Below are 22,686 nucleotides of genomic sequence, written 5' to 3' on the forward strand. Positions count from 1 at the left end.
GTGTGAGCAGCTGAGAGGGTGCAACTGCGCATGCGACAACTTTACTGTTACTTTCGCCATGTGGCAACTCTGCAGGCGATCGCTTTTTAAGTGGAGTGAGATTAAAGGGAACATTTGTTGTTTTCAGTTTAAGAATGAATTGATTTCACAAGATCTCAAATGTAACTATCAAGTTTTTGCGAATTATAATCAATATTTGATTTAAATTAATCAAAAGTATGTCAACCACCAATTGTAGACAATACAACCCCAATAATTTGCACAAGTCCATACATTTCGAAAATAATCTTTATTTTAAGCTTTTCTCCAGCTAATTCGTTTAACCGAATTTGGTGAAGTGTCGCAGGATGTGCGACATGGCCGCGGGATTATCGGCAGGAACCATGTGACCAGCCCGGTTGACCCAAAACATGCTAAAGTTGCCATAGGTTTTTTCGTAACCCTCGAGAACTCGATCCACGGTGATTCCCACGCGCGGAGCAACCTGGTAAGAAGGCTTGGATGACCATTCCATGGCCTCGATCCAGTTGACGGCACCCGGAGTGGCACAAATCAGGTCCAGTCCTCCGGAGAACACGCCCACTTTTACGGTGGTGTTGCTCAGCAGTTCACCCACTAAAAGTGTCATTAGGCTATAATTAGAGGTAGCACCCAGACTGTTGACACATACCAATATCCACAGCTGGCTTCATGAAATCGCCCATCAGCTTGGTGAAGGTGGTGCCGCTCTGGGCGCCCCACTTCACTCCGGTGTTGATTCCGAGGGCCTCGGTCACGGGTCCAAGCATTAGATCCTCCAGCAACTTGTCACGGTCCTCATCCACGTCGAATTTCACGAGGGTGCGATACATGACCTCTGGATAAGTGGTTGGTGAGAATCAGCTCGATAAATTACGCAACGGATCTTACCCTCCGGGGTCATGGCAGCTCTGGACATCAACCTGTACTGATCACCCAGGGTTGGGGTCTCCACGTTATAGAAGTCCACTCCCTTGGACTCGCGCAGCACCACCGACTGGGTGGAGCTCCACTGCAAAGTGGCCTGTGTCCACTTCTCGCGGTCAACATAGTCCTTAGTCTTCAGCGCCGAAGCTTCAATCTTGTCATGCCCATCCTGATCGACGATTCCCAACTGCAGCAGGAAGGGAGCCCACGAGAGCACAGAGTCGATGGGCGAGGTCCAGGGATCTCCCAAGGCCACCGAAACAAAGTTGCTCTCGATCTCTCCTCGCTTGATGGCGTACTCCAACTCCAAGGCGAACTCCGGGGCCATCTTTCCGCCGTAACTCTCGCAGAAGATGTGTAGCGGCACAGTCTTGAATTCCGGGTGGTTCGTGTAGAAGCCCTTCATCAGCTCAACGAGGTCCAGGGCGATCTGCTTATTGTTGGTCGTGTAGTAGGAAGATCCATCCACGTAGCTGAAGCCACTGCCCACGGGGTTGTCGATGAACATTACGTTCATGTCCTTGACCCAAGTCCAGTCGCGGTAGCTGCCATCGAGCTTTAGAGGACCCAACTCCTCAAAGTTTCCGTATCCCGTTGAGGAGGCACCTGGACCTCCTTGAAGCCAAATGGCCAGTGGGCGCTCCGTGTAACTGGAGACATTGGCGGTGGTGTAGTACAGCCAGTAGAACATGTGGGCGCCAGTCCTGACATCCACAAATCCCCAATCCTGATCACTGGGTCCATAGCCCTTGCGTGCTGCTAATATATTCAATTATAGCTTATATATATTTTTGATTCTTTCACTCTTTGTTTTAAGTCAATTTCACTATGCAGCACCTATTATGAACCATTCGATTAATAGTTAGTAATATACAAAGCTTTTTGACTTTGTAATTTATGAGCGCATAAACGCACTTTCATGATAGCCCCTGATTTCTGGGGAACACTTCAGTAATCTGGCCTTTAAGTATATTAAACGGCTGCACGAGTAGCCATTTAGATAAGATTAATTGTTATAGATAGTGTAGATATGGTAGTTGATTGTATTGTCTTAATAAAGTCTTGCCATCTCATGGGAACAAACCGCATAGTGGTTGGTTACTAAATCTTTTTACAATGTTAATAAGATCTGTCCCAAATCGATTCATAAGTATTTCAATCTACGGATATAAAATAAGGTTAACAAGTTTGTAACTGATAGTTCTGTTGGCCTGTTTGTTGTGGAACACTTTCTCGCTGATTAGCACCCCTCATTGGAATACAAATCACGCTTCTCACCGTCAACAGAACCCAAGCCGGCAATTCCCAGTAGGGCCAAAAGAGCGATGATAGCGCGTCCAGCCATGGTGCACCAGTTTCAGTTCCAATTCCAAGAGACACCGATCGAGACAACCGCACACTTGGCAGTTCCACCGCCAATTGATCGCTGGTTGCTCTCAAACATCGAAGGTAAAATAGCAACGGCCAGCACCTGACACACCTGGAATTCGTAATCTGCGGGCAGGGGAACTGTGTTTGCAGAGTATTTATGGCCCTTCGCTGGACGGTGACGCGGCTTTTTGGTCAATCTGTGCTTGTCACTTGTCCGATTTGGCAAATCTTTGTGTCATATATTTAGATAGAGATAGAGCCTATGAAGCCCCAAAATCATCGCAAAGATTGCACTTTGCTATCTTGAGTGGGTTTTCCGAGGGCTTTTCCTATTATTTTTCGGTTTCACTTGCAGTTCATCCTACGTGACATGCGTGAAAGATAACTAAAATGTCTCCTAAAAACTCTTCTTAAATCATCAACATTCTTTGATTGATTCAGTAAAGAGCTATGAGATTTGTAGGTGTTCATAGAATCATATATGCATCAATTCCGGCCATTGCTTTTTAAAGACCAGACAAAAAAATAAGATTACCTCCCCAGCTCCTATAACCAAAAAACCCAATACGATTTACATTATACTTTAAGTAAAACACTGCTCTGTTTTTAGACCAATATAGTATACAACTGTCTTGCATACTGAGTTTATTATAATTCAATTTTAATGAATTTACCCAAATGAAGTAAACTCTCGAAGTACATGACTCATAGCCGCAGGGTTGTCCGCCGGAGCCATGTGACCACTTCGGTTGATCCAGAACATGGTGAAGTTACCGCCCGTCTTTTGATAGCCCTCCAAGATGCGGTCCACCGTGATGGCGTTGCGTGGAGCAGCCAGATACTCGTCCCTTCGGCTCCAGTCCAGCTTGGCTATCCAGTTGACGGTACCCGGTGTGGCGCAAATCAAATCCAGGCCACCGGAGAATACGCCGACCTTCAGAGGAGTCTTCTCTAGCAATTCGTTCACTGTCATTCAATAGATGTCAGACCTTTTCGTTATATAAGAAACAGTATCCCTACCAATGTGGATGACTGGCTTCATGAAGTCCGTTCTGTGGATGTCAAAGGTGGTCCCACTCTGCGATCCCCAGACGACATTCGAAGGTATACCCAGGGTTTCCGCCACCGGGCCCCGCATCAGATCCTCCAGTAACTTGGTTCGATCCTCATCAATATCGTATTTCACCATGGTGCGATACAGACGTTCTGCAGGGAAATGTCATGGTTTGTAAATAGTCGCTTAGTATCGAAGTGTTTGGTTCACCTTCGGAGGTCAAGGCCTTTGCTCTCTGGTAGAGACCACCCTTTGTCTCCTTCAGCACGTTGTAGAAGTCCACGCCCTTGGAGGCTTTCATCACCTCCCACTGGGTGTTGCCCCACTGATAGGTGGCCTGAATCCATCGCTCCTCCTCCACCAACTGAGCCGTAAAGTTCGCCGCCTCCTGAATGGCATTGTATCCCGCGTGGTCCACGATTCCCATTTCTCTGAGAAAAGGTCCCCATGCGAGCACGGAGTCGATGGGCGAGGTCCATGGATCCCCCAAAGCGACCGATGTAAGGTTGCTCTTGACCTCACCACGCTCCTTGGCGTAGTACAGTTCGAGGGCAAACTCTGGCGCCATCTTTCCACCGTAGCTCTCGCAGAATATATGCAGCGGCACCTCCTCGAACTCCGGGTGCAGGGTATAGAATCCCTTCATCAGCTCAACCAAGTCTAGAGCGATCTCCTTATTGGTGGCCGTGTAATAGGCCGTGTTGTCCACGTAGCTAAAACCACTGCCTACGGGGTTGTCTATGAAGAGGACATTCATGTCCTTCACCCAGGTCCAGCTGCGCCAATCTCCGTACAAATCGACGGGCCCAAGTTCTTCAAAGTTTCCATACCCCGTCGAAGAGGCACCAGGACCTCCTTGGAGCCAAATGGCTAATGGTCTTTCGGTATAGCTCGAAACATTGGCGGTGGTGTAGTACAGCCAGTAGAACATGTGGGCACCGGGACGCACATCTACGTAGCCCCAGTCCTGCTCTCCGGGCCCATACCCGGGTTTCCCTAGGATTTGACATTTGTTCATTTCAAGATTACCACATTTCCATTTCAGAGATAGCGCTTGATTTACGATTCTTACCGTGCGCCAAGGCGGCGAACAACGCCAGGAGTGCTACCAACCAAATCGACATTTTCAACTGGAAGTTATACTGAAGTGCACGGGCTTATTTAACGGGTACATCACTATCAGCAGAACTTGGCATCAGATAATAGTTTTTCAAATATGATAACTTCTATCGATCTGGTTCTTTCAATCATTTAGAGGAGGAATTATAATCATATTTGAATTTGCGTATTCAGTTTTAACATGATGTTGAATATCTGCTTATGATAGGGTATGGCATTCCCCGTTAAAAATTTAGGTACTACTATTGTTAAAACGATAACATTCTGTATAAATAATACCTTTTTCAAGATTGATTTACAATATAATATATTATTAATGGGTGGCATTGTTTCGCCTAAACTAAAACCAAATGTGAATCTCAACTGATAAGACCATTTGAATTCGATGAGATAACTCGAATTATCGGTCATCGATAGCTTTCAAATGGCTGGCAACTCTGCGAGGTTGGTTGTTTTTGCACAAACAGCTGTTGTCGCACTGTTGTTGTCGCCTTTGTGTCTGCAGGTGCAAAATAATATCATAATTGGATTAATTTTGGATTAATCGAGCGATCACAGCCATGGCCACGATGCGCATACCCAAACAGAAGGTGATCCTGTGCGGAGACTACGGAGTGGGCAAGAGCTCCCTGTTCCGGCGCTTCGCTACCAACACCTTCGTTACGGATACGGACAGGAAATCCACGTTGGGATTGGACCACATCGATAGGGAATACAGTGTGAATGAAAAGCAGATCAAGGTGGGCTCGGGAACCTTAAATAGGCCGTGATAGCTGAGATATGAATCCTTAAGCTCTTTGGCTTAATGTCTAGACGAAAGCCACATTTTTTCAGACTTACAACTTATTGCATTGTCACACAATTATACACCGTCTTCTTTGGCAGCTACAACTCTGGGACACCGGTGGCATGGAGCGTGTGGCCTCGGTCACATCCTCGTACTACAAGTTCGCCGAGGGAGCCATACTGGTCTTTGCTTTGGACAACGCCGCCTCGTTCCACTCGCTGTCGCAGCACTTGCTGGACATTGTGACTTATGCAGAGAATGCTAAAATCTTTATCTGCGGCAATAAGAGCGATCTAGAGGGCAGGGAACCAGAGGTCAGCGACGAGGAAGTGGAGGCCTTCTGCGAGCAATGCCACTCACTGATCAGTGCCACGTACAAGACCTCCTGTCGCAGCGGCGCCGGTGTGGAGGAGATGTTCCGGGACATCTCCAGGCAACTGGTCCATGCCAATCGCTCCAAAATGGAACTGCAGGCACTGGAGCACAAGAGCTTCCAGGTGGACACTTCGAGCAGCAGTGCGGCGACCAACGAGGAGGACGCCTCCTCCTGCGGCTGCTAGCAGTTGGGGAACATTGAGTTCGGCTAGGAACCCTCATCCCCGCCAGGCTCAATGCTCATGCAGAGATGCATTTTTACTGTTTCCTTTATTTATTGATAGCTCTTGGCTATGTTATGATTTTTAGATACATGCATGTTCATTTCGAATTTTTACGAAAAATACGTCCCGAATGCGAACACGAGTCATAGAGTAGGATTAGTTTCTATTAACCAGGCGCCAAACATTAACCACTTAAACTTTGTACACGTAAGCTAGGATGGATAGGGAGGGATAGGTTAGAAATCTGCGGTAAGAAATAAAAAGTAATACGAATTCCATCGATTAACAAGAAGGTCAAAATAATCTTAAAGGTAAAAGGACAACAAAATATATAGACATCGATAATTCCTCACTTGACCGCAGATAACTACACTAAGCTTCGACTCTTATTCACGTAATACCCCATCCTCTCGTATATAGATTAGTGCGTAATCTTCAGCTTGCTTCCACAGAATATCTCGTAAAAATAAAATATGCTAAACAATAAATAATCAACACACGAAATTGGAATGGACAGGCTTCTATACCATTTGAATTTGGGCTAAGATCATTGGCTATTGGTTTGCTAGCTAAAATAACTACGACGAAACGGAGCTGCTGGAACTGGGTGCGAAGGTCAGGTAAAGACTGACGCCCACGGCCACCACAAAGCAGACACCCACTCCATACAAGACCACCTTCTCTCGCAGGGCTCTTAACATCATGGTATTCAGAGTGCGGGAAGCTCTTCCTAGCTCGGCGTTGGTTTCTCGAAGTCGAGCCCTGGCTCCCTGTAGAGTTTCTCTTTGGTGGTGCAGATCATTTAGGACCTGGGCGCCCAGTTGCTCCGTCTCCAAGGCCACTCTGTACCCTTCGGTTAACCTGTTGCCCGTCCGTTCAATCCGTTCCGAGTTGTCCAAGAGGCGTTGGCGTTGATCTGTGCTTATGGACACATCCTCATAGCTGTCACCCAAGTCTAGAGTGGTAAATGTGTTAGCTTGGGAGCGCTGTTTGTCCTTGGTCATCCTGTACTCCGCCTGCAGGCGTTTCAGTTCCGCCTGGGCAACCTGCAACTTTCCGTTGAAGCTGCTCCGCAGTCCAGGATTCAGCTCCCTCACCTCCAGACCCATCTGCTCCAGCAATTCCTGAGCCTCGGGCAAACTGGAGTCGATCTTGTTGCACAAATCATGACGCTCGTCTGGGGTAAATGGACAAATGGTAATCACCATAATGGACAATCCATGGACAATCATCGCACTCACTATTGTTGTTTTGCTGCTGCAGGCGTCCAATATGGGCCGTTATTTCTGCTATTAACGTGGCGTATTGTTGTTCGTATTGCTCCAGAAGCGACATTTGTGCGGTTTTTATTCTTCCTTATTCAGTTGCGTATGGTATTTGTTTCGTTTTAGTTCGCGAAAATTACAGATTGATCGGAGAAAAGAAGTAAACATTGACCAAGTGTGACCGAGTCATGAGGTAAATAGTAATATTGCAATCCGTAAATACTGTGGTCACTCTGATTTGGACTCAGCGTTGCCATACTCATGTAAAAAAACTGCCAACTTCAAGGACTACGACTTTTTCTTAAGAGTTCAGATATTTTTAAACCATCTTCCGTATTAAATACGTAAAGAAAACACAAACATATATAATATTTTATAAATTCCATTTTATTGTACTTAGAGTAATTAATAAATTAAATAATTAGGTTCAGCTTTATGCGAGTGGAGATTCTTTGTTAACCCAAAAAACTGTTTTGGCGGTAGTACGATTCAATAATACTACTTGATACATATGTACACTGTTCATCACATTTGTGTTTTGTGCTGTCCTGGTCCGCGATTAGGATACTCTTAACCCTCGACCAGTGTGGCCTTGTCCCCCTTTCGGAGCACCAGTTCCAACTGGGACAGCAAGCCAATAGCCCGAAAGTTTTCCTTGAAGAGCACGAAGTCCTCCAGCGGTTTTAGGTACTCCAAGGCCTGGTGGTAGCTTTCCAACTCCTTCAGCATGCATAAAGCCTTCTTATCCTCGGAGTCTGGGGATGTGTGTCCATTAGTTTGGCTGCCGGAGGAGCTGGATCCATTGGGGATCTTTTTCGGCGAGGCGGGAGCAGAGGCGGGTTTGGTGGACGCAGCTCGAGCTGGTGCAGGTGAGTCCTTTCCCTTGGAGGAAAGGGCAGGCGTGGATTTGCCACTTGCTCCGCCTCCCTTGGGGGCGTTCTCCTTGCTGCTGGCACTGTCTCTTCCCCCGCTATTATTGTTGTTCTGCTCGTTGGGACTGGAACTTCGACTGTGCTTGCTGGTTAAGGTTGATTCTGCTAGTGGATATGGTGGTGAGGTCACCGCTGAGTTAATCTCTTGCACTTCGTCGTCATCCGGTGACTCCATTTTGGGTCTCTTGGCCAACTGAACGGGCTGGAAGGGACTGGCCCGCTGCGGAGGAACATTTGGCGGCAATTGGGGCTGAAAGGGTTCCCTTTGAGGTGGCATAGTGGGTGGAAACTGCTGCATCTGCTGCTGCTGCTGGAGTTGCTGTTGCATTTGCTGCTGATGCCGCTCGAAATAAAAGTCGTTGAAGCTGGCGAACCCGGGGTGCGGAGTAGGATGTCCGGGATGTCCTGGAAACGGGGGCCATGGGTGGCCCATTTGATGCTGCTGCTGTTGCAGATGTTGCTGCTGGAGGGCAAAGTGCTGCTGTTGCTGCTGCTGTTGTCCCTGATAGCTCTGCTCCTTTACATCCATACTGTCATCATCTTCTTCGTATTCTCCGTACTGCTGCATGTAGGTCATGTACTGCTCGGGCATCTCCTCCAGTTTGGCCACTCTTTCAGCGCTCGCGGGCGGAAAGAGATGTGCTAGGTCCTGTACGATGTCCGGGATCCACAGGGAGGATCCTAGTGGCTTCAACTGGTTGCTGGCTAGTTTTTGGGCAAAGCCTTGAAGATGAGTCTCTCGGAAACGGTTTAACCAGCGATTGTCTGCTATAAAGGATGTGCTTCCTATAACCTGTCGGGCATTCTCCGCCTTGTCCTTGATCATTCCGTGGGTAATGCTACCTCGCAGCTGGGGATTGATATTGGCCCTTACTAGCCACTCGTATACCACTGCGTTGATGTAGGCGCACTTTCGGCTCCTCTCGATCTCCTCCACCATGGCCTGCTGCTCAACGGCCTCCAGGTTGGAGGGAACCTCCAAGCGCAGGGTGGGCAGCGCATTCGACTGCAGTCGCCTGCCGCCCAGCACACTGGGGTCAAAGTGCAGGGCACACACCACCGGCTTCTTGAAGGGCACAATTCGCCTTAGGGAGGCGTGGCACGCCTCCTTCCACAGCTTGTGGAAGGGGTTCTCCGGCCGGGGAAACGCAAAGAACTGCATACTCGGGTGCTGGCGCGAATTGGACAGGCATCCGATGATGCAGCACCGCCGGATGGTCGGCATCTCGACCTGCGGATGCGGATGGAATTGCTGTTGGCCCCGAATCTTAAATGCTGGAGTGCTGGCGTTGCTCACGCTTCGCCAGGCCACGAAATGTAAATGAAATTAAAACAAATCCACTGGAATCTGCAAGAGAGTTTTTGCACACATTAGTAAGCTGGCTATTTAACTTCAATTTAAGTATCTGCGATATTTTGTGTTTCTTCTTGGCCGCGTTTTCAAGTTACCACCAAAGTTAAGGGGGTGTGGCAAGGCCTGGGCTAGGACATGAGGTCTGGCATCCTTTGACCCTTTTCCATGGCGCACTTTGCAACAAGTGTCTGCATTTGAATTTTCTTAGTGCAATTGAGCCCACGATTTCCATATTGCAATGCGATTGAAGTTTTGTACATATTTCAGTTTTAAACGTATACGAGTTTGGCAAACAAGAATAGATTAATGATTAACACGAGTAAATTCCCCGATTGAGATCGTGTTTTCCCAGAACACAGATATTTACAACAAACCAATGAATCAGCAACTCTAGAAGGACAACTAAACAAATGTAAAATGAATTCATCGAACGAGCTAGTGTCTATCTCTTGGGACGTACAACAGATGACATGAGTCATCGAAATAATGGCAAGCAATACATAATCATAAAAAATTATATCACAGTATATAGGAACAACCTCGAAACCTCTATAGAGCATCTGCCAATGGCATGACCACTCTAGAGAATTTAAAGATACAGCGACAAAACCAAAAGATAAAGATACATATACACACACTTACGAAAACTATACAAGTTATAATTGTAGGCGCTGCATACGCCTTCGGAAATCAATACAGCCCCCGAAAAACCAGAACCAAAGCCATACCGCTAGAAAACCATATCGGAGCAAACACACACCCACTTGTGACTTGTATTTTGTATCGCTCAGATACACACCGCTGGAGATTCACAGAGATGCCTGCCTAATTCGAACGACTTTGGTCGCGCCCCTTTTCGTACGCCCAAAGAGTAGCGAAGTAGATATAGACCAGTGCACCTCGGCTGAGTCACAAAACGGAACCCACCTGCCTGACTCAGAGCCGGTCTTTGGATTAACACAGATCCCGGGAGATCGAAATGACCTAATCTCACAAGCATGTCCGATTAATGTCTTGGATTTAAGTCAGTATCTTGGTTTAAAGCCGTATTTTTGAGTACATTTGCTATTCCTCCCAGGTAACTTAAATATAAAGGTAAAGAAAGTAAGGATTGTATTGATTAAATTAAATGTAATATCTAAGAACTAGGGCTGGTTAATCTCGGGATCAACATAGATTTGCTAATAATAAAATACAATCAATTGTTCCTCCCATTAGAGAATTTAATAGATACGAATGGCTCATTCCCAAGGGATGGATTCGACATTACGTCTGGTGGTTACCACGCAACCAAGCGCTGCCCAAGTTGTTGACATGGATTTACGGAATCGAATCTTATCTCTCGGCCAGCTTAGGGGTTGCTCACTGTTCCATAGCTCTATCAGGCAGATTCCAACTCGATTCCCGTCCCTGTGTCGTGCCTCGGGCAGCTGTTCGCTCTGCTCGAGCAAAGTTTTTGTGCCGGAAACTTCTTGGCAGCAGCGCTGCCAGCGTCAAAGTTTCCCTGCCCGAGAAATCCAAACTCAGTCGAACCGAAGGAACCCAAACCCAAACCCAAGAACCCTTCCACTTCTCCATCTTGAAGATATATCTTATGCTCGCACCTTGACACACACACACAACGCGACTGCGCTTCGTCTATGTCTTGGCCCTGTGTATGTGCGTATCTGTGTGTGTATCCGTACGCACACCACGACGCAGTCGAGTGCACTACACCATCAATTCCAATTCAAATCTCCCCTGACTGACTCGCTTTATAAATGGTTTTATATTTCCTTTTATGTCGCTCTCTATGGCCCAGGCTATGGCTATGGCTATTGCCATGGGTATGGCTATGGCTCAGACTCTGAGTATGGCTATATATCCACAGCAGCGGCCAAGGCAATAGCGGTGGGTTTCGAAAAATAAAAAATCTTGATTACAATTACTGTACATTATATACATAATTTTTTGATCTTATATATATTGAGTAGAGTATGTAATAATATGCCCTTTTGCCGCTACTATATTTGTGGCGGGGCCTGTGCATATATACAGAGCATCGAATGCGGACGTTGGACGTGGATGTAGCTCCAAGTACGAGTATCTCGACATCTCAGCTCGCTCAGTTCAGTTCGCCCGTTCAGTTCTTGCCTTTCTTTCCCTTATATCGATTGGCACTTTATCTTAATCGCCTCGAGAGTTGTCCCTCGCCAGTCCCCGGGGGGATTCCCCGTGCAGGTCCTCCTGCACCTTCCCCGAGCCTGCAGATTCCGATTCGGACGCCCCCTCTCCTCCCACAGATTCACCCTAATGGCTGCCTATGTCGATTGGGCTGCCTTAGCTCCTGGGTTCTTCTTCGTGAAATTTCGTGCAGCGTCATTATCATCGGAGCCATCAAGATGATGCTCCATTCCGGGTCTGGGCCTGGGCCTGGGCCTGAGTCTGAGTCTGAGTCTGAGCCCCAATCCCAATTGCAGTTCCAGTTCCCAAAACGAACCCAGGTTCCCTTTGTTGGCCACATATCTTTTGTATCTCGGTATCGCAGTATCTCCAGCCATTGTTCGCCTAGGAAGTTTGGTTTTCGGTTCGGTTTTTTGGCTCGGTTGGTTCGTTTAGACGTTCTACCTACATGCCATGCCCTCTTTCTGCCTCGCGCCCTTTCGTCCACGCTCTAGAGCAAAGTATACTCTATATATAAAAGTAAGTATTTCCCCGTCCCGAATTCCGCCGCACTGGGGATTAAGCTGGTAGTTTTGGGTTTCACTCGGTTCGGTTCACGATGTCAGGTAATTTTGCGATTGGTTTTCGTCTTTCTTGGGCTTCGGCCTGGCATCAGTTAACTTATTTATCTTATATCTCAAGGTGGTTTGGTTTGGTCGGACCTTTTTGGGCTGCTTTAGGTTTAGCAGCAGCGCATAAATGGATGGGATGTTATATGGCATGGCATGCCATGATTCGAATTTCGGATTTCTGTGGTGTGTCTGTGTTTGTGAGTTCCTACAGATTTGAGGGGGAAGATATACTCATGGGAATAAAGAAACAGACTATGTCTATGCTGGCCACATATTCGCTGTTTGTTTGTATCTCGATTTTATGTCTATGAGGTCATTTAAGTGAGATATGGATGGCAAATGGCTAACAGTATAATACAATAGATTGTAGTTGAATTTAAGTTGCCGAGTGAAAGAGATTGGCTTTGCTGTTATTCCACAATTAATATTTGTATATGGCGTAGGTGGTGGTTTATTCGAAAAATAATGTTCTAAATCTTTAAATGTAGCTTTTAGTAGGTGGCTTACTATTGTAGTAATGTCCATTCCATCTAATGCACACCGTTTATCCGAATAAGCACTTATTATACACAGGACCACTGCTAATTCAATAAAATAGCTTTCAACGAGCAGCTTTACTTATTAGTCATGCCCCATTTAAGCCAAGAGCACCCACTTCCGACCACCAGCACGCCCACTCCGATTGCCAATTGTCCTTGGCCGATTCAAGGACTCTCTCCCGAGAAGCACGTTTATTCAATTGGCGCCAAATCAGCGGGCAATGTACTCTTATCACACCCACGCAAAAAGCAGCGAAAACAAAAAGGCAAATGCAAAACAAAAACCAAAACCAAAACAAACCCCACTGACGCCGCGCCGTCTAAGGAACTGAAATAAAAACAAAAGCGGGTTTTTTTCAAAGGCACGCACACAGCAAACTCACACGCACATGCAAATGCGGCTTTTTTAATTGCGAACACACCAAAACAATAACAAAGAGGCGTTGGCAGCGACGCGACTGAATCTCAGGACCCCGTTTGTTTACACTACCCAAACAAGCACACATCGCAGTTACTTAAATCATGAATATCACTCATCCGCACAGTGGACTCCACTCACATCCAGTGTCTCCGTGTAACGCGAATGCGTTCAGATATAGCCACAAATCAGAGTCTATAAATCCAGGTCTCTATGGTATGGTATCTATGGTATTTCGAACCACTCGGGAACTCGGCGCAAAATCTGCGGACGCGATGCGTGAACCGCCGCCAACGAACGTTCAACACAGAGTGTACGAAACTGAAACTAGCGACATCATCATCGCTACAGCTACAGCTACAGCTACAGCCAACAGCCACGACTCGACGAACGACCCCGACCGACTCGTTTTCCCATCTATAGGAAATATTTAATCCCAAACAAGCCATGCCAAACCAAAAACCTAAGGCGCTGGCAGCGAAGCGGCAGAGGCAGAGGCAGCGCAGCAACAGCGGCCGAAGAAGCAAAGAAACGGCGGCAAGGACGGCTCGATGCCAAGAACCCCTCGAGCTGAGATGCCAACAGTGTTGTGGTGCTAGCTGAATCCTCCAAGGCAAATTAAATGTTCGTCAGTTTGCCACAATAGGGATGCTCTATTAGCTTCTTTCGAAGTAAGTCTAGTAGTATTAATTACAGAATTTATGTTGTCCGCGACTATGCGTGTCCGCTCAATAGAGAGATATCAATTATGCCACAAAGTAATCTTACAGTAATCATTCATATTATGTTTGGTAGCACAAATAATTTTTTTAAAATCTTAGCATACTTTCTGGAAACCTATCCCCTGAGGTATTTTTAGACCTAGCTTGTGATGTATTGCCAGAAAATAGCCAGACAATCAGCTCTGCTCCGCAAGGCGCGCCGCAGTCGACGCTGGCGTTGGCGCAAGACGTGAAAAACAAACAGGCAAATACCAGGCGACTGAACGTGGAATCGCCAGACTGAACGGGGGTGGTGTCAGTTGTTGGGCGTCTAGTCCGTCCGCCGTCGGCGATATATGCCCGAAGACCCGAACTGTGAATCCAGCCCGAACCCAACGGCCGAACCTGTATCCGAATCGGAATCTCAATCCGAAGCCCAACCTGTCATCTCGTCCTACCTTTGGGGTGCGTTTACGGCTTCAGTCTGGGGCGCTTGTACTGTATATAGCTCTCTGATGGGTTTTTCGGGTTTTCGGGCTTACGTAGAGCTCGCCATGGAAACTGCCTCCTTGTTACCCAAACTCGCCATCCCGCCGTGTTCGTGTGTATCTGTATCTCTTTTGAGGTGAATGAGTGGTTTCGGTTTTGGGTCTGACGAAACTCGCTTGGAATTCCGGTATCTATATGCCTGGGGCAGATATATCTATCGTGGGGATGTATGGCCGCACACAAACGATGGTAATTATACCTATATTTGGGTACTATTATCGACTTTTTCGATTCGACAATATTCGGGGTTAGGCCAAATATTAAGGTGGACCCAAACACTTTTGTGATCGATCTTCTTGATCGCTTTCGGAAAAATGTTCTTCAGTCACTTAATCCCTAAGTTATGAATAACTAGACCAACATTTTCAAATCTCTATCTATGGGATCCACGTATCTCGGCTAATGGATCTGTCAACTAAGGCCATATGTTGGTCCACCCAAATTGTGGGTCTTGTAAGATTTAGTTTTCGTTTGGCATCGGGCCAATTTAAACAAGTTTTCCTATGGATACTCCATATAAGCGAGTCGTGATGCTGAGCTGCTTGGTTTGAAGTCGGAATCGGGTTCTTGGGACATTCGCATTATAGGCATTGGAGACACACATCCGCAACTGTGATATGTATATAAAAGTTTAGGCGAACGTATAGAAAATCCATTCCTGGCCAAAACACACACACTCAAATCTCAGAGATGCTGGGAAGCCGAGATGCCGTGGCCATGTGTATCTGTATCTTGTACATATACTCGTAGCTGTAACTTGAAGTATCGCTGCCCGGTTTGGCAGGTGATTGGGTTTGAGATTGGGACTAAATAGCTTGGGCGTCGGCAGAGCTGAAACCATTTTGACGAAAGCGTTTGATGGATTAGAGTTAATACAATTCGAAGATATAAATGGATAACGCTCAGTTTGGGTTCGTATTTTTCGGTCGGTTCCCTTCCATCTCGATGCGATTTTGTTTCGGTGGTGGGAAATCGCACACATAGCATATATCCGGCTAGTATATATTAGGTGTGTGTACAATGTACATATATAAGGAAAAGTATTGGAAAAGGTATAAAACCACAGCATCAACCTCTGCGGCGGGTGGTGCCTAATGGGTGGGTTCTGGGTGGCCTGCCGCTTGGGGACTCCGGGTTTTCGCTTCCTCGGATGCTCGGATGCTTGACGATGACTCGACTCTATTATAGTATATTCCAGCAGCTATCCGCTGCTGACCAGCCAAGGAAACTTTTCTACGAATGCTTTTTTGCAGTGGCGGCGAGGGCGGCGGTGCCGGTGGCAGTCGCAGGGGGTAAAAGCCCTTGGCAACCTTTACACAACGAGCTGGAGCATCGAAGAAAATGACCTTTCCTTTTGCCATTTCATGACTCCGAATTCGAGTCCGAAGTGATTGCGATGAGCCAGGAACCCTACAAGCACCCACCCTCGAGCTCACACATTTTGAATGGCACAGCGATGTATAAGCATTCGAACATCTATAAATCGCAAGAGGAATGTTCTTTAACTAGAGGGACATTGGATTTAATAGTCTTTTAAGTTTAGGATCCGTTTGGCTCCTTGAACTATTCATTTTATATGCAAATTGATAGAAGTATTATAAATCTTTAATACAAAAATAAAATTAAAATGAAAAATATTCAAGAATTTGTAAATTCAATGGATACAAATATTCTTAAAATTTGAATATTTATTATTCAATTATTCAAATTGATTATAAATTGATTCAAATTCAAATCTACTCTAATACTCGTATTGGAATATGGACTTTTGATATAGAAAACATTGTATTGTACAATTAATTGTAAGTTCAATAGTTTTGCTCCACTGTAAGTGGGAGGAGCGCCCACTCGCCCTGAGCTCCACTAAGCTCATCTATTATGACCTTTTTCTGGAGAGATGCGGGGATTTAGCCATGGAATTTATTATGGTTATGTATTATATTGAACCTAGCTCCTCATCCCTCGGGACACAGTGAGCATTGTGAAATCGCTGCCACGACCCGAGATAGTATTTGCCATTACCTTTTTTGATTAGGTCCGGGCCTTGGCCCTTGTTCCTCGCTGGATTCCGATGCCATGCCAGTTGGAGGTTCAGTTTGGGTCTCAGTGCTCCGTTTTGGTCCCTCGACCGAAGGTATGTGCATATCTCCACTGGTATCGCCCCATCTTCTGCTCGTTCTCCATTGTGCGCGCTATAATCTATATGTGATGTCCGCCAGCAGCGTCCGTCGGTCGTTCAGTCGGCTTCCCTGATTATCTTTTGCTATATATGCAGGACTGTATGTGTGTAAGTTCGCGAGTGTCTATGCGACGACTGTCGCACCCAAAAGCACCATAGGGACCTGAATTTTTCCTAGTAATTTCCTTTGTGCCTCCTGCCACTCCAGTTGCCAGTTCCCTTGCCCGCTTCCCTCGCCGTACTCACGATTCCATGGCACCGCCCTCTTGTTAGCGAAGTCGCCTCTGCTGTTGGTAATCCCAATCCCGATTCCGAATCCGATCCCCCTCGCCGTTCATATGATGTGAGCTCATTGCCGTCGCTACTACGAGTTTATTGCCATTTCCATATCGGGGTTTAACATCTCGTGTGATGCCCTGAACTACATGGGTGGTGTAATATCGCTCCATTTGCACTGTGGTGGTGGGAACTGGATATTGGAAAAATCAGTTCGGAAAGCGAGACTTTAAAATATATGCGAATTTAAATATATTTTTTATTTAATGCAATATATTATAATATATAAAAGTTTAAGGCTGTAAGTTCGCACAAAGATTACAATTTAGAGTGGCGGTATAAGTAGTAATTAATAGAATTGTACACAAAAATTTAGGATTGTCATCTCTTGCAATGCAAACATGCGCAAAAACTGAACAATTCACTTAAAAAAAAAAATATAAAAAAAATGGCAAATCGATTCGTTCAACCCAAAAGCTAACCCAAATGAAATCCAATACATGTCGTTGTCGGAACCGTCAGCCTGAAAGATATTTTCGGATGTTCGCAGGGAAAGGGCGTCAGAAAGGATACCCTCTTTGGTACCCTAGTTCGAATCCGCTCGTCATCTCCTGCACAGTTCAGATAGATAACCATCTATCGAAGGCTGTGTGGCAAGGAAGCGAGGAAAGACGATGTGCGAGTATAAGAAACGAACTCGCTACGTTGGAGCGGCGCATGACAGAAAGCTGAGGGCCCATCGTCATTATCGTCAGAACCTCCAGAGTCTCGGCTCAAGGGCCATCATCATCATCGTCATCATCCTCATCCTCATCGTCGTCATCGTCTGCAGCAGCCTCCAAAGCCCAAGAGGCTTATGCCGCACCGACAACCCAAATAAGAAGTACGGGGTATAAAGCTGAGTAGCAGAACCAGAGACTAGAGCACCAGACTTGTTTCGCCACCATCGCCATCGCCATCACATTCAGTCGGTTCTCACGTTTTCCGCTCGAAACAAATATATATAGCTACATATATCTGCACTCTAGATGAACGGGTATTCGTAGAGTCGCTCTTGAGCCGGGGTCTACAGTTTTGGCGAGCCATTCGTATTTGGTGTACAATGGAAACGATTATGGCATCGTTTGTATGTTTGGCGATTAAAGGGGTCGATTGGGTGAGTTCGGTATGATGAAAGAATCAATACTATATACGCAACTAACCGCCAGCCAAAGTAAATAAATGAAATGGCATGCATTTACAGGATGCTAATGGATATCGGGGCGATGATGATGAGCCAGGTAATTGGCTTTTGTTCCTTTCCCATGACAACTTCAACGGCATATCGAACGATCTTTAAAGATTACTAAAGATTACTCATCGAGTTAGGTGACAAATAAAAATACAGTAAAGGTAAATAAGCGATTTAATTTCATAACATTTCTAATGAAACATTAGATATCGAAAAGAGTCCCTTGTGTAGAAATAAAGGGTATTATGCAGCGTTTTAAAATTAGCAAAATAGCCATATTCCCCAGCTGTCCTGGATTTGACAATGAAAAGTTTTCCATATACATATAAAAGATAAAATTACCTTCATAAAGTTTGGGGAGCCAATCGCCAATCCCAATGAGCCACCCTTGTGGGTGAGAAAAGCGCGTGGAACCAGTGGGACTCGAAGATTCCGACGCAATAAAAAAGTTACACCAGCAGCGCTATATAAACGCCATAAATAGAATAGGCCCCGGAGCTCAAACATTTATAATCCTAATAAAATGCTACGTATTAAGATATTCTTATAAAGAGCAAGGAATAAAAGCGCACTCAAATCTATGCAACTTCCAATTGAAATTGTGGTAAGCTACGAGGTTTCATACAACGAAATATGTACATATGTATGAAGTACCCTCGGTATTGGTATAATTTGGATCATGACACACTTGGTGGTTCGCACGTCCCTTCCTTTAAATTTTTATTCATCCACCGATCACAAACAGTTGTGCAACATCATAAGCCCCTGACCGGCGAAACCCACGTCAACTGTACCCAATTGGACATTTTACATGCCCTTCGGCCTCACATCCTCTCAGTCCTGCGATTGGCATATGTACTATGCCGTACTATATATGCCGAACCCCAGCTACTCGAGGGAAAAAGAAGAAGCGGCACAAGAGGACGACGACGAGGATGAGGATGAGGTTGAGGTTGAGGGAGCTGAAGAGCTGAAAGTGGTATATATAGTCTGTCCTCTTGCTCGTCGTATATCCCTCAACGGCAATTCCGCTTTCAGGGTTTTATGTCAGAGCTCTTAACGCGCTGGGGTTTCAATTTTGTTTTGGGGCGCAGCCGTGTGGCAGAAACCTGAGCCAAAGTTGTTGTGTTTGCATTGATGTTGCTGCTTCTTCGCGTTCTACCTTTATCGGGGAGCCCCCCGAGCACCTAACCCTACACTCGTAGGTTTTCCGCCTGTAAGAGTGCTATATTCAAGCCGTCGCCGTCAGTCGAGTCTGACGACGTCGGTCGGAAATCCTTGAAACGAAAGTCCTGAAGCTCCTGCTTCAGCTTCTGCTGCCCAGGAGGGTTGCCATCGTATGGCGAAACTTTGCCGCAACCGGAACGGATGGCGATGTAGCAATGGCGATGTGGCGTATCCAACGCTCCATAGACCCGGTTGTGTAATCGTAGCGCCCTCAATCGACACTGAGACCAAAGATACTAAATACATTTTCTATATATTTTCGTCATGTCTTGACTTAGCAACTTCACAACTCATAAAGTAGCTAACCGGTATTTACATTTACATTAAATACTATATAACAAAACCAGCAAGTTTCTTTCAGTGCACTTATATGCTCTGCAATCTGTAGGTGCGAGTGTGATTGTGAGTGTCCACCTTCTGGCACCGCAAGGTCCCTCACCGGGATGCTGCGCTGCTCTCATCCGCTTCCCCCATATATCCTCAGCCCTTCGGACTTCGCCCTTCGCCCTTCGCCGCCCACCTCCGGCTGTACTCCCATCTAGAATTGATGTAGCACCTACGGTGCTCCCTCTCCATCTGCCCACTTCCGGAGCTTCTGTTCCACGCACGTTCAACTTCAACTTCGCTGCAGGTCATTCGGACTCGTTCAGTCTCATCCCACATCGCGTAAAGTTTTAGAGGACGAACGTAAAGTTTCAGCGCTGATTGTTAGTCTCGCTGGGGCGAGTGGAAAGTTGCCATATAGCTTGGAAACCTGGTCAAAGCCGTGCCATGAGCGTCTTAAGAACAGCTATAAGGGTGCATCACCTTGACAATGTCAATCCCTATTACCATTTAAGTGAACGGTGGGTAAACGGATTCGTTTTGAAACATGTTATTCAGCAACAATTACTTAATAATTATATACATTTTATATGCGAGTTTGAAACTTGTATATGATATACGAATATTTACGAATAGTTAGTTTGTTCGCTTACAAATAAATCCACATTTTTAGCGAAATAACGCAGTTTTCATAAAGCCTATCTTATACCCTGCAGAGGGTACTCAAAGATCTAAATATACTTATAAACTAAGGCACACCTTTTTGGTTTGGTACTTATTCTATGGATTTGTCCATTTCCTCACTCTTTTTCGCAGCTGACTCAAAGATCTTCTCCAGCTGCGTGAGCAGGCCAATGGCTCGATAGTTCTCCTCCATTAGGACGAATTCCTCCAGGGGCTTCAGTAGACGCAGTGCGTCCCTGTAGCTCTCTACGCAGCGCGGCAGATTTGCCTCATCGCTGGTCTCTGAATAATGACCGGGACTATTGGCTGGCAGTAGTTCCGCATTCTCCTCAGGCAATGCCTCATTGAGCGATTGAATCTTCTGAATCTTCAAGCCACAGGGCATTGGGCCGCCGTTCTCTTCTGATTTTCGTTTAGTAGCCCTTTCTGGCAAATCCTCATTATGCTCATCCTCATTATGCTCATCCTCATCATCCTTTATTTCTATTAGCTCGGGAGGCACTTCAATGGCCACGCAATCATCGTCTTCTTCGTGCTCAGATTCTTCGGGTTTTGGTTCCACCTGTGGGAATTGGTCCAAGTCTGTCTTGTTGCTCTGGCTCAGTTCTTCCTGCGTTTTCTTGTGGTCCAGAGTGATCTTGTGTTCATTCCGGCCGCAATAACTGACTATATCTCGTAGGTCCAGGGAAAGCGGCAAGCGGCGGTTCGTCACCTGAACTCCCACCGTGAAATTAAAGTTATAGCGACTCTTAAAGTGCTTCAACCAAACTTTGTCGGGAAAGAAGGAGTCGATCTTGAGGATGTCCCTCAAACTAATGGCCACAAAGCGCAAATTGTCTAGGTCAAGACGACCCTGGCGAACCAACTGTGATCGCTGGATATACTCATAAACGCACTTCTCCAGGAACGCTAACTTTCGCTTTCTACGCAGGTGCACTTCATCCGAGGTGGCTTGATTTTGGCAAGAGGTGGTGACCAATGTCTTTGTGCGATAAAGAGGTCGATCACTGCTAGTGAGAGTAGGTTCCGGCGATCTGGGCGCTAAGCTGCAAGACATCGAGGTGTGTCGTCCACAGTACGACATTATGTCCCTCAAGTCCATAGATCGTGGTGGTCGGCGGACTATCGTGATCTGACGATTCGACAGGGTTATGTTATAGGCGGCCTTGAAGTGATTGATCCACGGTTTGTTCGGCACGAAACCTTCGATTCGCATGAGGTCCCGGAACTCGATTGCACGGTTGCGGATCATCTCCTCGTTCACATCGCTGTGGAGGTAAAACTGGGCCCTCTGGATATACTCATACAGGCAGTGGCCCAGAAAGTTCAGCTTGCGCCGGCGCAGCTCGGCTTCCTTATTGGCCGGCTGGCTCAGCCGATTGGTGGCCTTGTGGAACTCCAGGATGGCTTCCCGATTGGACACAATGCTCTTGATTTGCTCCCAGCTGCAGTTGAAGTTCCTCGCAATCTTACTGTACATGGGCACAATGTCGTACTGTCGGATGGCAGCCACGCGCTCCTCCAGAGTCAGCACGTTCCGGATGCGATGCGATCCATTCGAGTTTTCGTGGGCGTTCTGTAATTGATTCATGGTTTATTTCTGTGTAAAATCCGATTCCTAGGCTTAGTTACATATGTTATTGATGCTGAGGGTGCATAGCCTTGGGAACTCAAATTATCTGTATGCGATATATCATTCATACATATTTATGTACATATGTATGTATATTTACGAACATGTCCTCATCTTATTCGCAAATGAGTCTCGCGTATTCTAGCTCAGAGATAACAAATTTGAAATCGAAGCATTGCACTCTCACTTACTCACTACGAAAGTATACTTACGTCAGAGTACATTTCCACTCCCGCTCTCACTCTTTCAGGTGCTGCACTCTCTCTTAGCGTGCTCTCGCTCCCACTCTCACTGCCCCTCCTCACGTGACCGATAAAATTCTGTTCCTTTAAGAACGAAGGTAAAACGAATTAGTTGTTATACAGAGAAGAGCTGTTTACTTACCTCAGTCGCACAGCTTAAAAAATAGGGTACACTTTGTCACAAATATACAGCAGTTTTTTAGGCACATTAAACAGAAAATATGTGCAGTCGCACGTGCTCAGAGTTGCCAGAGCGAGTGCAAATCAATGACTGAACATACTGTCCGAACAGTGCGGAGATCTGGACTCTCCTCCGTTTGTCGGAGCGGAAAAACCGTATCATTGCGAGAGACATTCCGCTCTTTCTCTCGCGATCTAAACCGACTGTTGATATTCGTTTGCGGTATGGGATTTATTTTCGGATCGAGAGTAAATATTCTCTCGCTAAAGCAGCTATAACTGGTTTAATATGCCGAAATACAC

The 22,686-nt window shown here is 46.2% G+C and overlaps 6 protein-coding genes across 8 annotated transcripts; 1 reads left to right on the forward strand and 5 right to left on the reverse strand.

Annotated features, from left to right (window-relative positions):
- Positions 1–270: 270 nt before the first annotated feature.
- Positions 271–2,367, reverse strand: LOC117139921 (retinoid-inducible serine carboxypeptidase). 2 transcript variants are annotated; one of them, XM_033302604.1, is made up of 4 exons: positions 2,224–2,367; positions 910–1,701; positions 671–856; positions 271–615 (listed from the first exon to the last, which is right to left on the reverse strand). In XM_033302604.1, the coding sequence occupies exons 1-4, from the start codon at positions 2,288–2,290 to the stop codon at positions 320–322; spliced, it is 1,341 nt and encodes a 446-aa protein (XP_033158495.1). In that variant the 5' UTR covers positions 2,291–2,367; the 3' UTR covers positions 271–319. The 2 variants fall into 2 exon arrangements, with proteins under 2 accessions (XP_033158495.1, XP_033158494.1); XM_033302603.1 differs by having other exon boundaries at positions 910–1,704.
- A 566-nt stretch (positions 2,368–2,933) lies between these two features.
- On the reverse strand, positions 2,934–4,539 carry LOC117139922 (retinoid-inducible serine carboxypeptidase). The gene is made up of 4 exons (XM_033302605.1): positions 4,443–4,539; positions 3,581–4,366; positions 3,337–3,522; positions 2,934–3,282 (listed from the first exon to the last, which is right to left on the reverse strand). The coding sequence occupies exons 1-4, from the start codon at positions 4,492–4,494 to the stop codon at positions 2,987–2,989; spliced, it is 1,320 nt and encodes a 439-aa protein (XP_033158496.1). The 5' UTR covers positions 4,495–4,539; the 3' UTR covers positions 2,934–2,986.
- A 425-nt stretch (positions 4,540–4,964) lies between these two features.
- On the forward strand, positions 4,965–5,975 carry LOC117139931 (ras-related protein Rab-11A). Its single transcript, XM_033302616.1, has 2 exons — positions 4,965–5,229; positions 5,375–5,975. The coding sequence occupies exons 1-2, from the start codon at positions 5,050–5,052 to the stop codon at positions 5,834–5,836; spliced, it is 642 nt and encodes a 213-aa protein (XP_033158507.1). The 5' UTR covers positions 4,965–5,049; the 3' UTR covers positions 5,837–5,975.
- On the reverse strand, positions 5,903–7,336 carry LOC117139930 (vesicle transport through interaction with t-SNAREs homolog 1A). The gene is made up of 2 exons (XM_033302615.1): positions 7,117–7,336; positions 5,903–7,052 (listed from the first exon to the last, which is right to left on the reverse strand). Exons 1-2 carry the CDS (start codon positions 7,208–7,210, stop codon positions 6,454–6,456), a joined length of 693 nt encoding a protein of 230 aa, XP_033158506.1. The 5' UTR covers positions 7,211–7,336; the 3' UTR covers positions 5,903–6,453.
- Positions 7,337–7,504: 168 nt separating this feature from the next.
- Positions 7,505–13,547, reverse strand: LOC117139918 (DNA N6-methyl adenine demethylase). The gene is made up of 2 exons (XM_033302600.1): positions 13,299–13,547; positions 7,505–9,420 (listed from the first exon to the last, which is right to left on the reverse strand). The coding sequence occupies exon 2, from the start codon at positions 9,295–9,297 to the stop codon at positions 7,711–7,713; it is 1,587 nt and encodes a 528-aa protein (XP_033158491.1). The 5' UTR covers positions 9,298–9,420; positions 13,299–13,547; the 3' UTR covers positions 7,505–7,710.
- Positions 13,548–20,178: 6,631 nt separating this feature from the next.
- LOC117139919 lies at positions 20,179–22,487 on the reverse strand. 2 transcript variants are annotated; one of them, XM_033302602.1, is made up of 3 exons: positions 22,346–22,487; positions 22,174–22,287; positions 20,179–21,904 (listed from the first exon to the last, which is right to left on the reverse strand). In XM_033302602.1, exons 2-3 carry the CDS (start codon positions 22,183–22,185, stop codon positions 20,420–20,422), a joined length of 1,497 nt encoding a protein of 498 aa, XP_033158493.1. In that variant the 5' UTR covers positions 22,186–22,287; positions 22,346–22,487; the 3' UTR covers positions 20,179–20,419. The 2 variants fall into 2 exon arrangements, with proteins under 2 accessions (XP_033158493.1, XP_033158492.1); XM_033302601.1 differs by lacking the exons at positions 22,174–22,287; positions 22,346–22,487 and adding an exon at positions 21,961–22,044.
- Between the last annotated feature and the right edge of the window lie 199 nt (positions 22,488–22,686).

This window comes from Drosophila mauritiana, chromosome 3L (genome assembly GCF_004382145.1).
Source record: "Drosophila mauritiana strain mau12 chromosome 3L, ASM438214v1, whole genome shotgun sequence".
NCBI lineage: Eukaryota > Metazoa > Arthropoda > Insecta > Diptera > Drosophilidae > Drosophila > Drosophila mauritiana.

Excerpts from the sequence above, each read along its gene's own strand:
- LOC117139921 (XM_033302603.1), bottom strand. The coding sequence starts at position 2,290 with ATGGCTGGACGCGCTATCATCGCTCTTTTGGCCCTACTGGGAATTGCC. Across the intron at positions 1,705-2,223 it reads CGGCTTGGGTTCTGTTGACG|CAGCACGCAAGGGCTATGGA; the intron begins GTGAGAAGCGTG and ends TGAATATATTAG. Across the intron at positions 616-670 it reads GAAGCCAGCTGTGGATATTG|TGGGTGAACTGCTGAGCAAC; the intron begins GTATGTGTCAAC and ends TGACACTTTTAG.
- LOC117139922 (XM_033302605.1), bottom strand. The coding sequence starts at position 4,494 with ATGTCGATTTGGTTGGTAGCACTCCTGGCGTTGTTCGCCGCCTTGGCG. Across the intron at positions 3,523-3,580 it reads AAAGGCCTTGACCTCCGAAG|AACGTCTGTATCGCACCATG; the intron begins GTGAACCAAACA and ends ATTTCCCTGCAG. Across the intron at positions 3,283-3,336 it reads GAAGCCAGTCATCCACATTG|TGAACGAATTGCTAGAGAAG; the intron begins GTAGGGATACTG and ends ATTGAATGACAG.
- LOC117139931 (XM_033302616.1), top strand. The coding sequence starts at position 5,050 with ATGGCCACGATGCGCATACCCAAACAGAAGGTGATCCTGTGCGGAGAC. Across the intron at positions 5,230-5,374 it reads TGAATGAAAAGCAGATCAAG|CTACAACTCTGGGACACCGG; the intron begins GTGGGCTCGGGA and ends CTTCTTTGGCAG.
- LOC117139930 (XM_033302615.1), bottom strand. The coding sequence starts at position 7,210 with ATGTCGCTTCTGGAGCAATACGAACAACAATACGCCACGTTAATAGCA. Across the intron at positions 7,053-7,116 it reads GCAGCAGCAAAACAACAATA|ACGAGCGTCATGATTTGTGC; the intron begins GTGAGTGCGATG and ends CATTTACCCCAG.
- LOC117139918 (XM_033302600.1), bottom strand. The coding sequence starts at position 9,297 with ATGCCGACCATCCGGCGGTGCTGCATCATCGGATGCCTGTCCAATTCG.
- LOC117139919 (XM_033302601.1), bottom strand. The coding sequence starts at position 22,029 with ATGAATGATATATCGCATACAGATAATTTGAGTTCCCAAGGCTATGCA. Across the intron at positions 21,905-21,960 it reads CCTCAGCATCAATAACATAT|AACGCCCACGAAAACTCGAA; the intron begins GTAACTAAGCCT and ends AATCAATTACAG.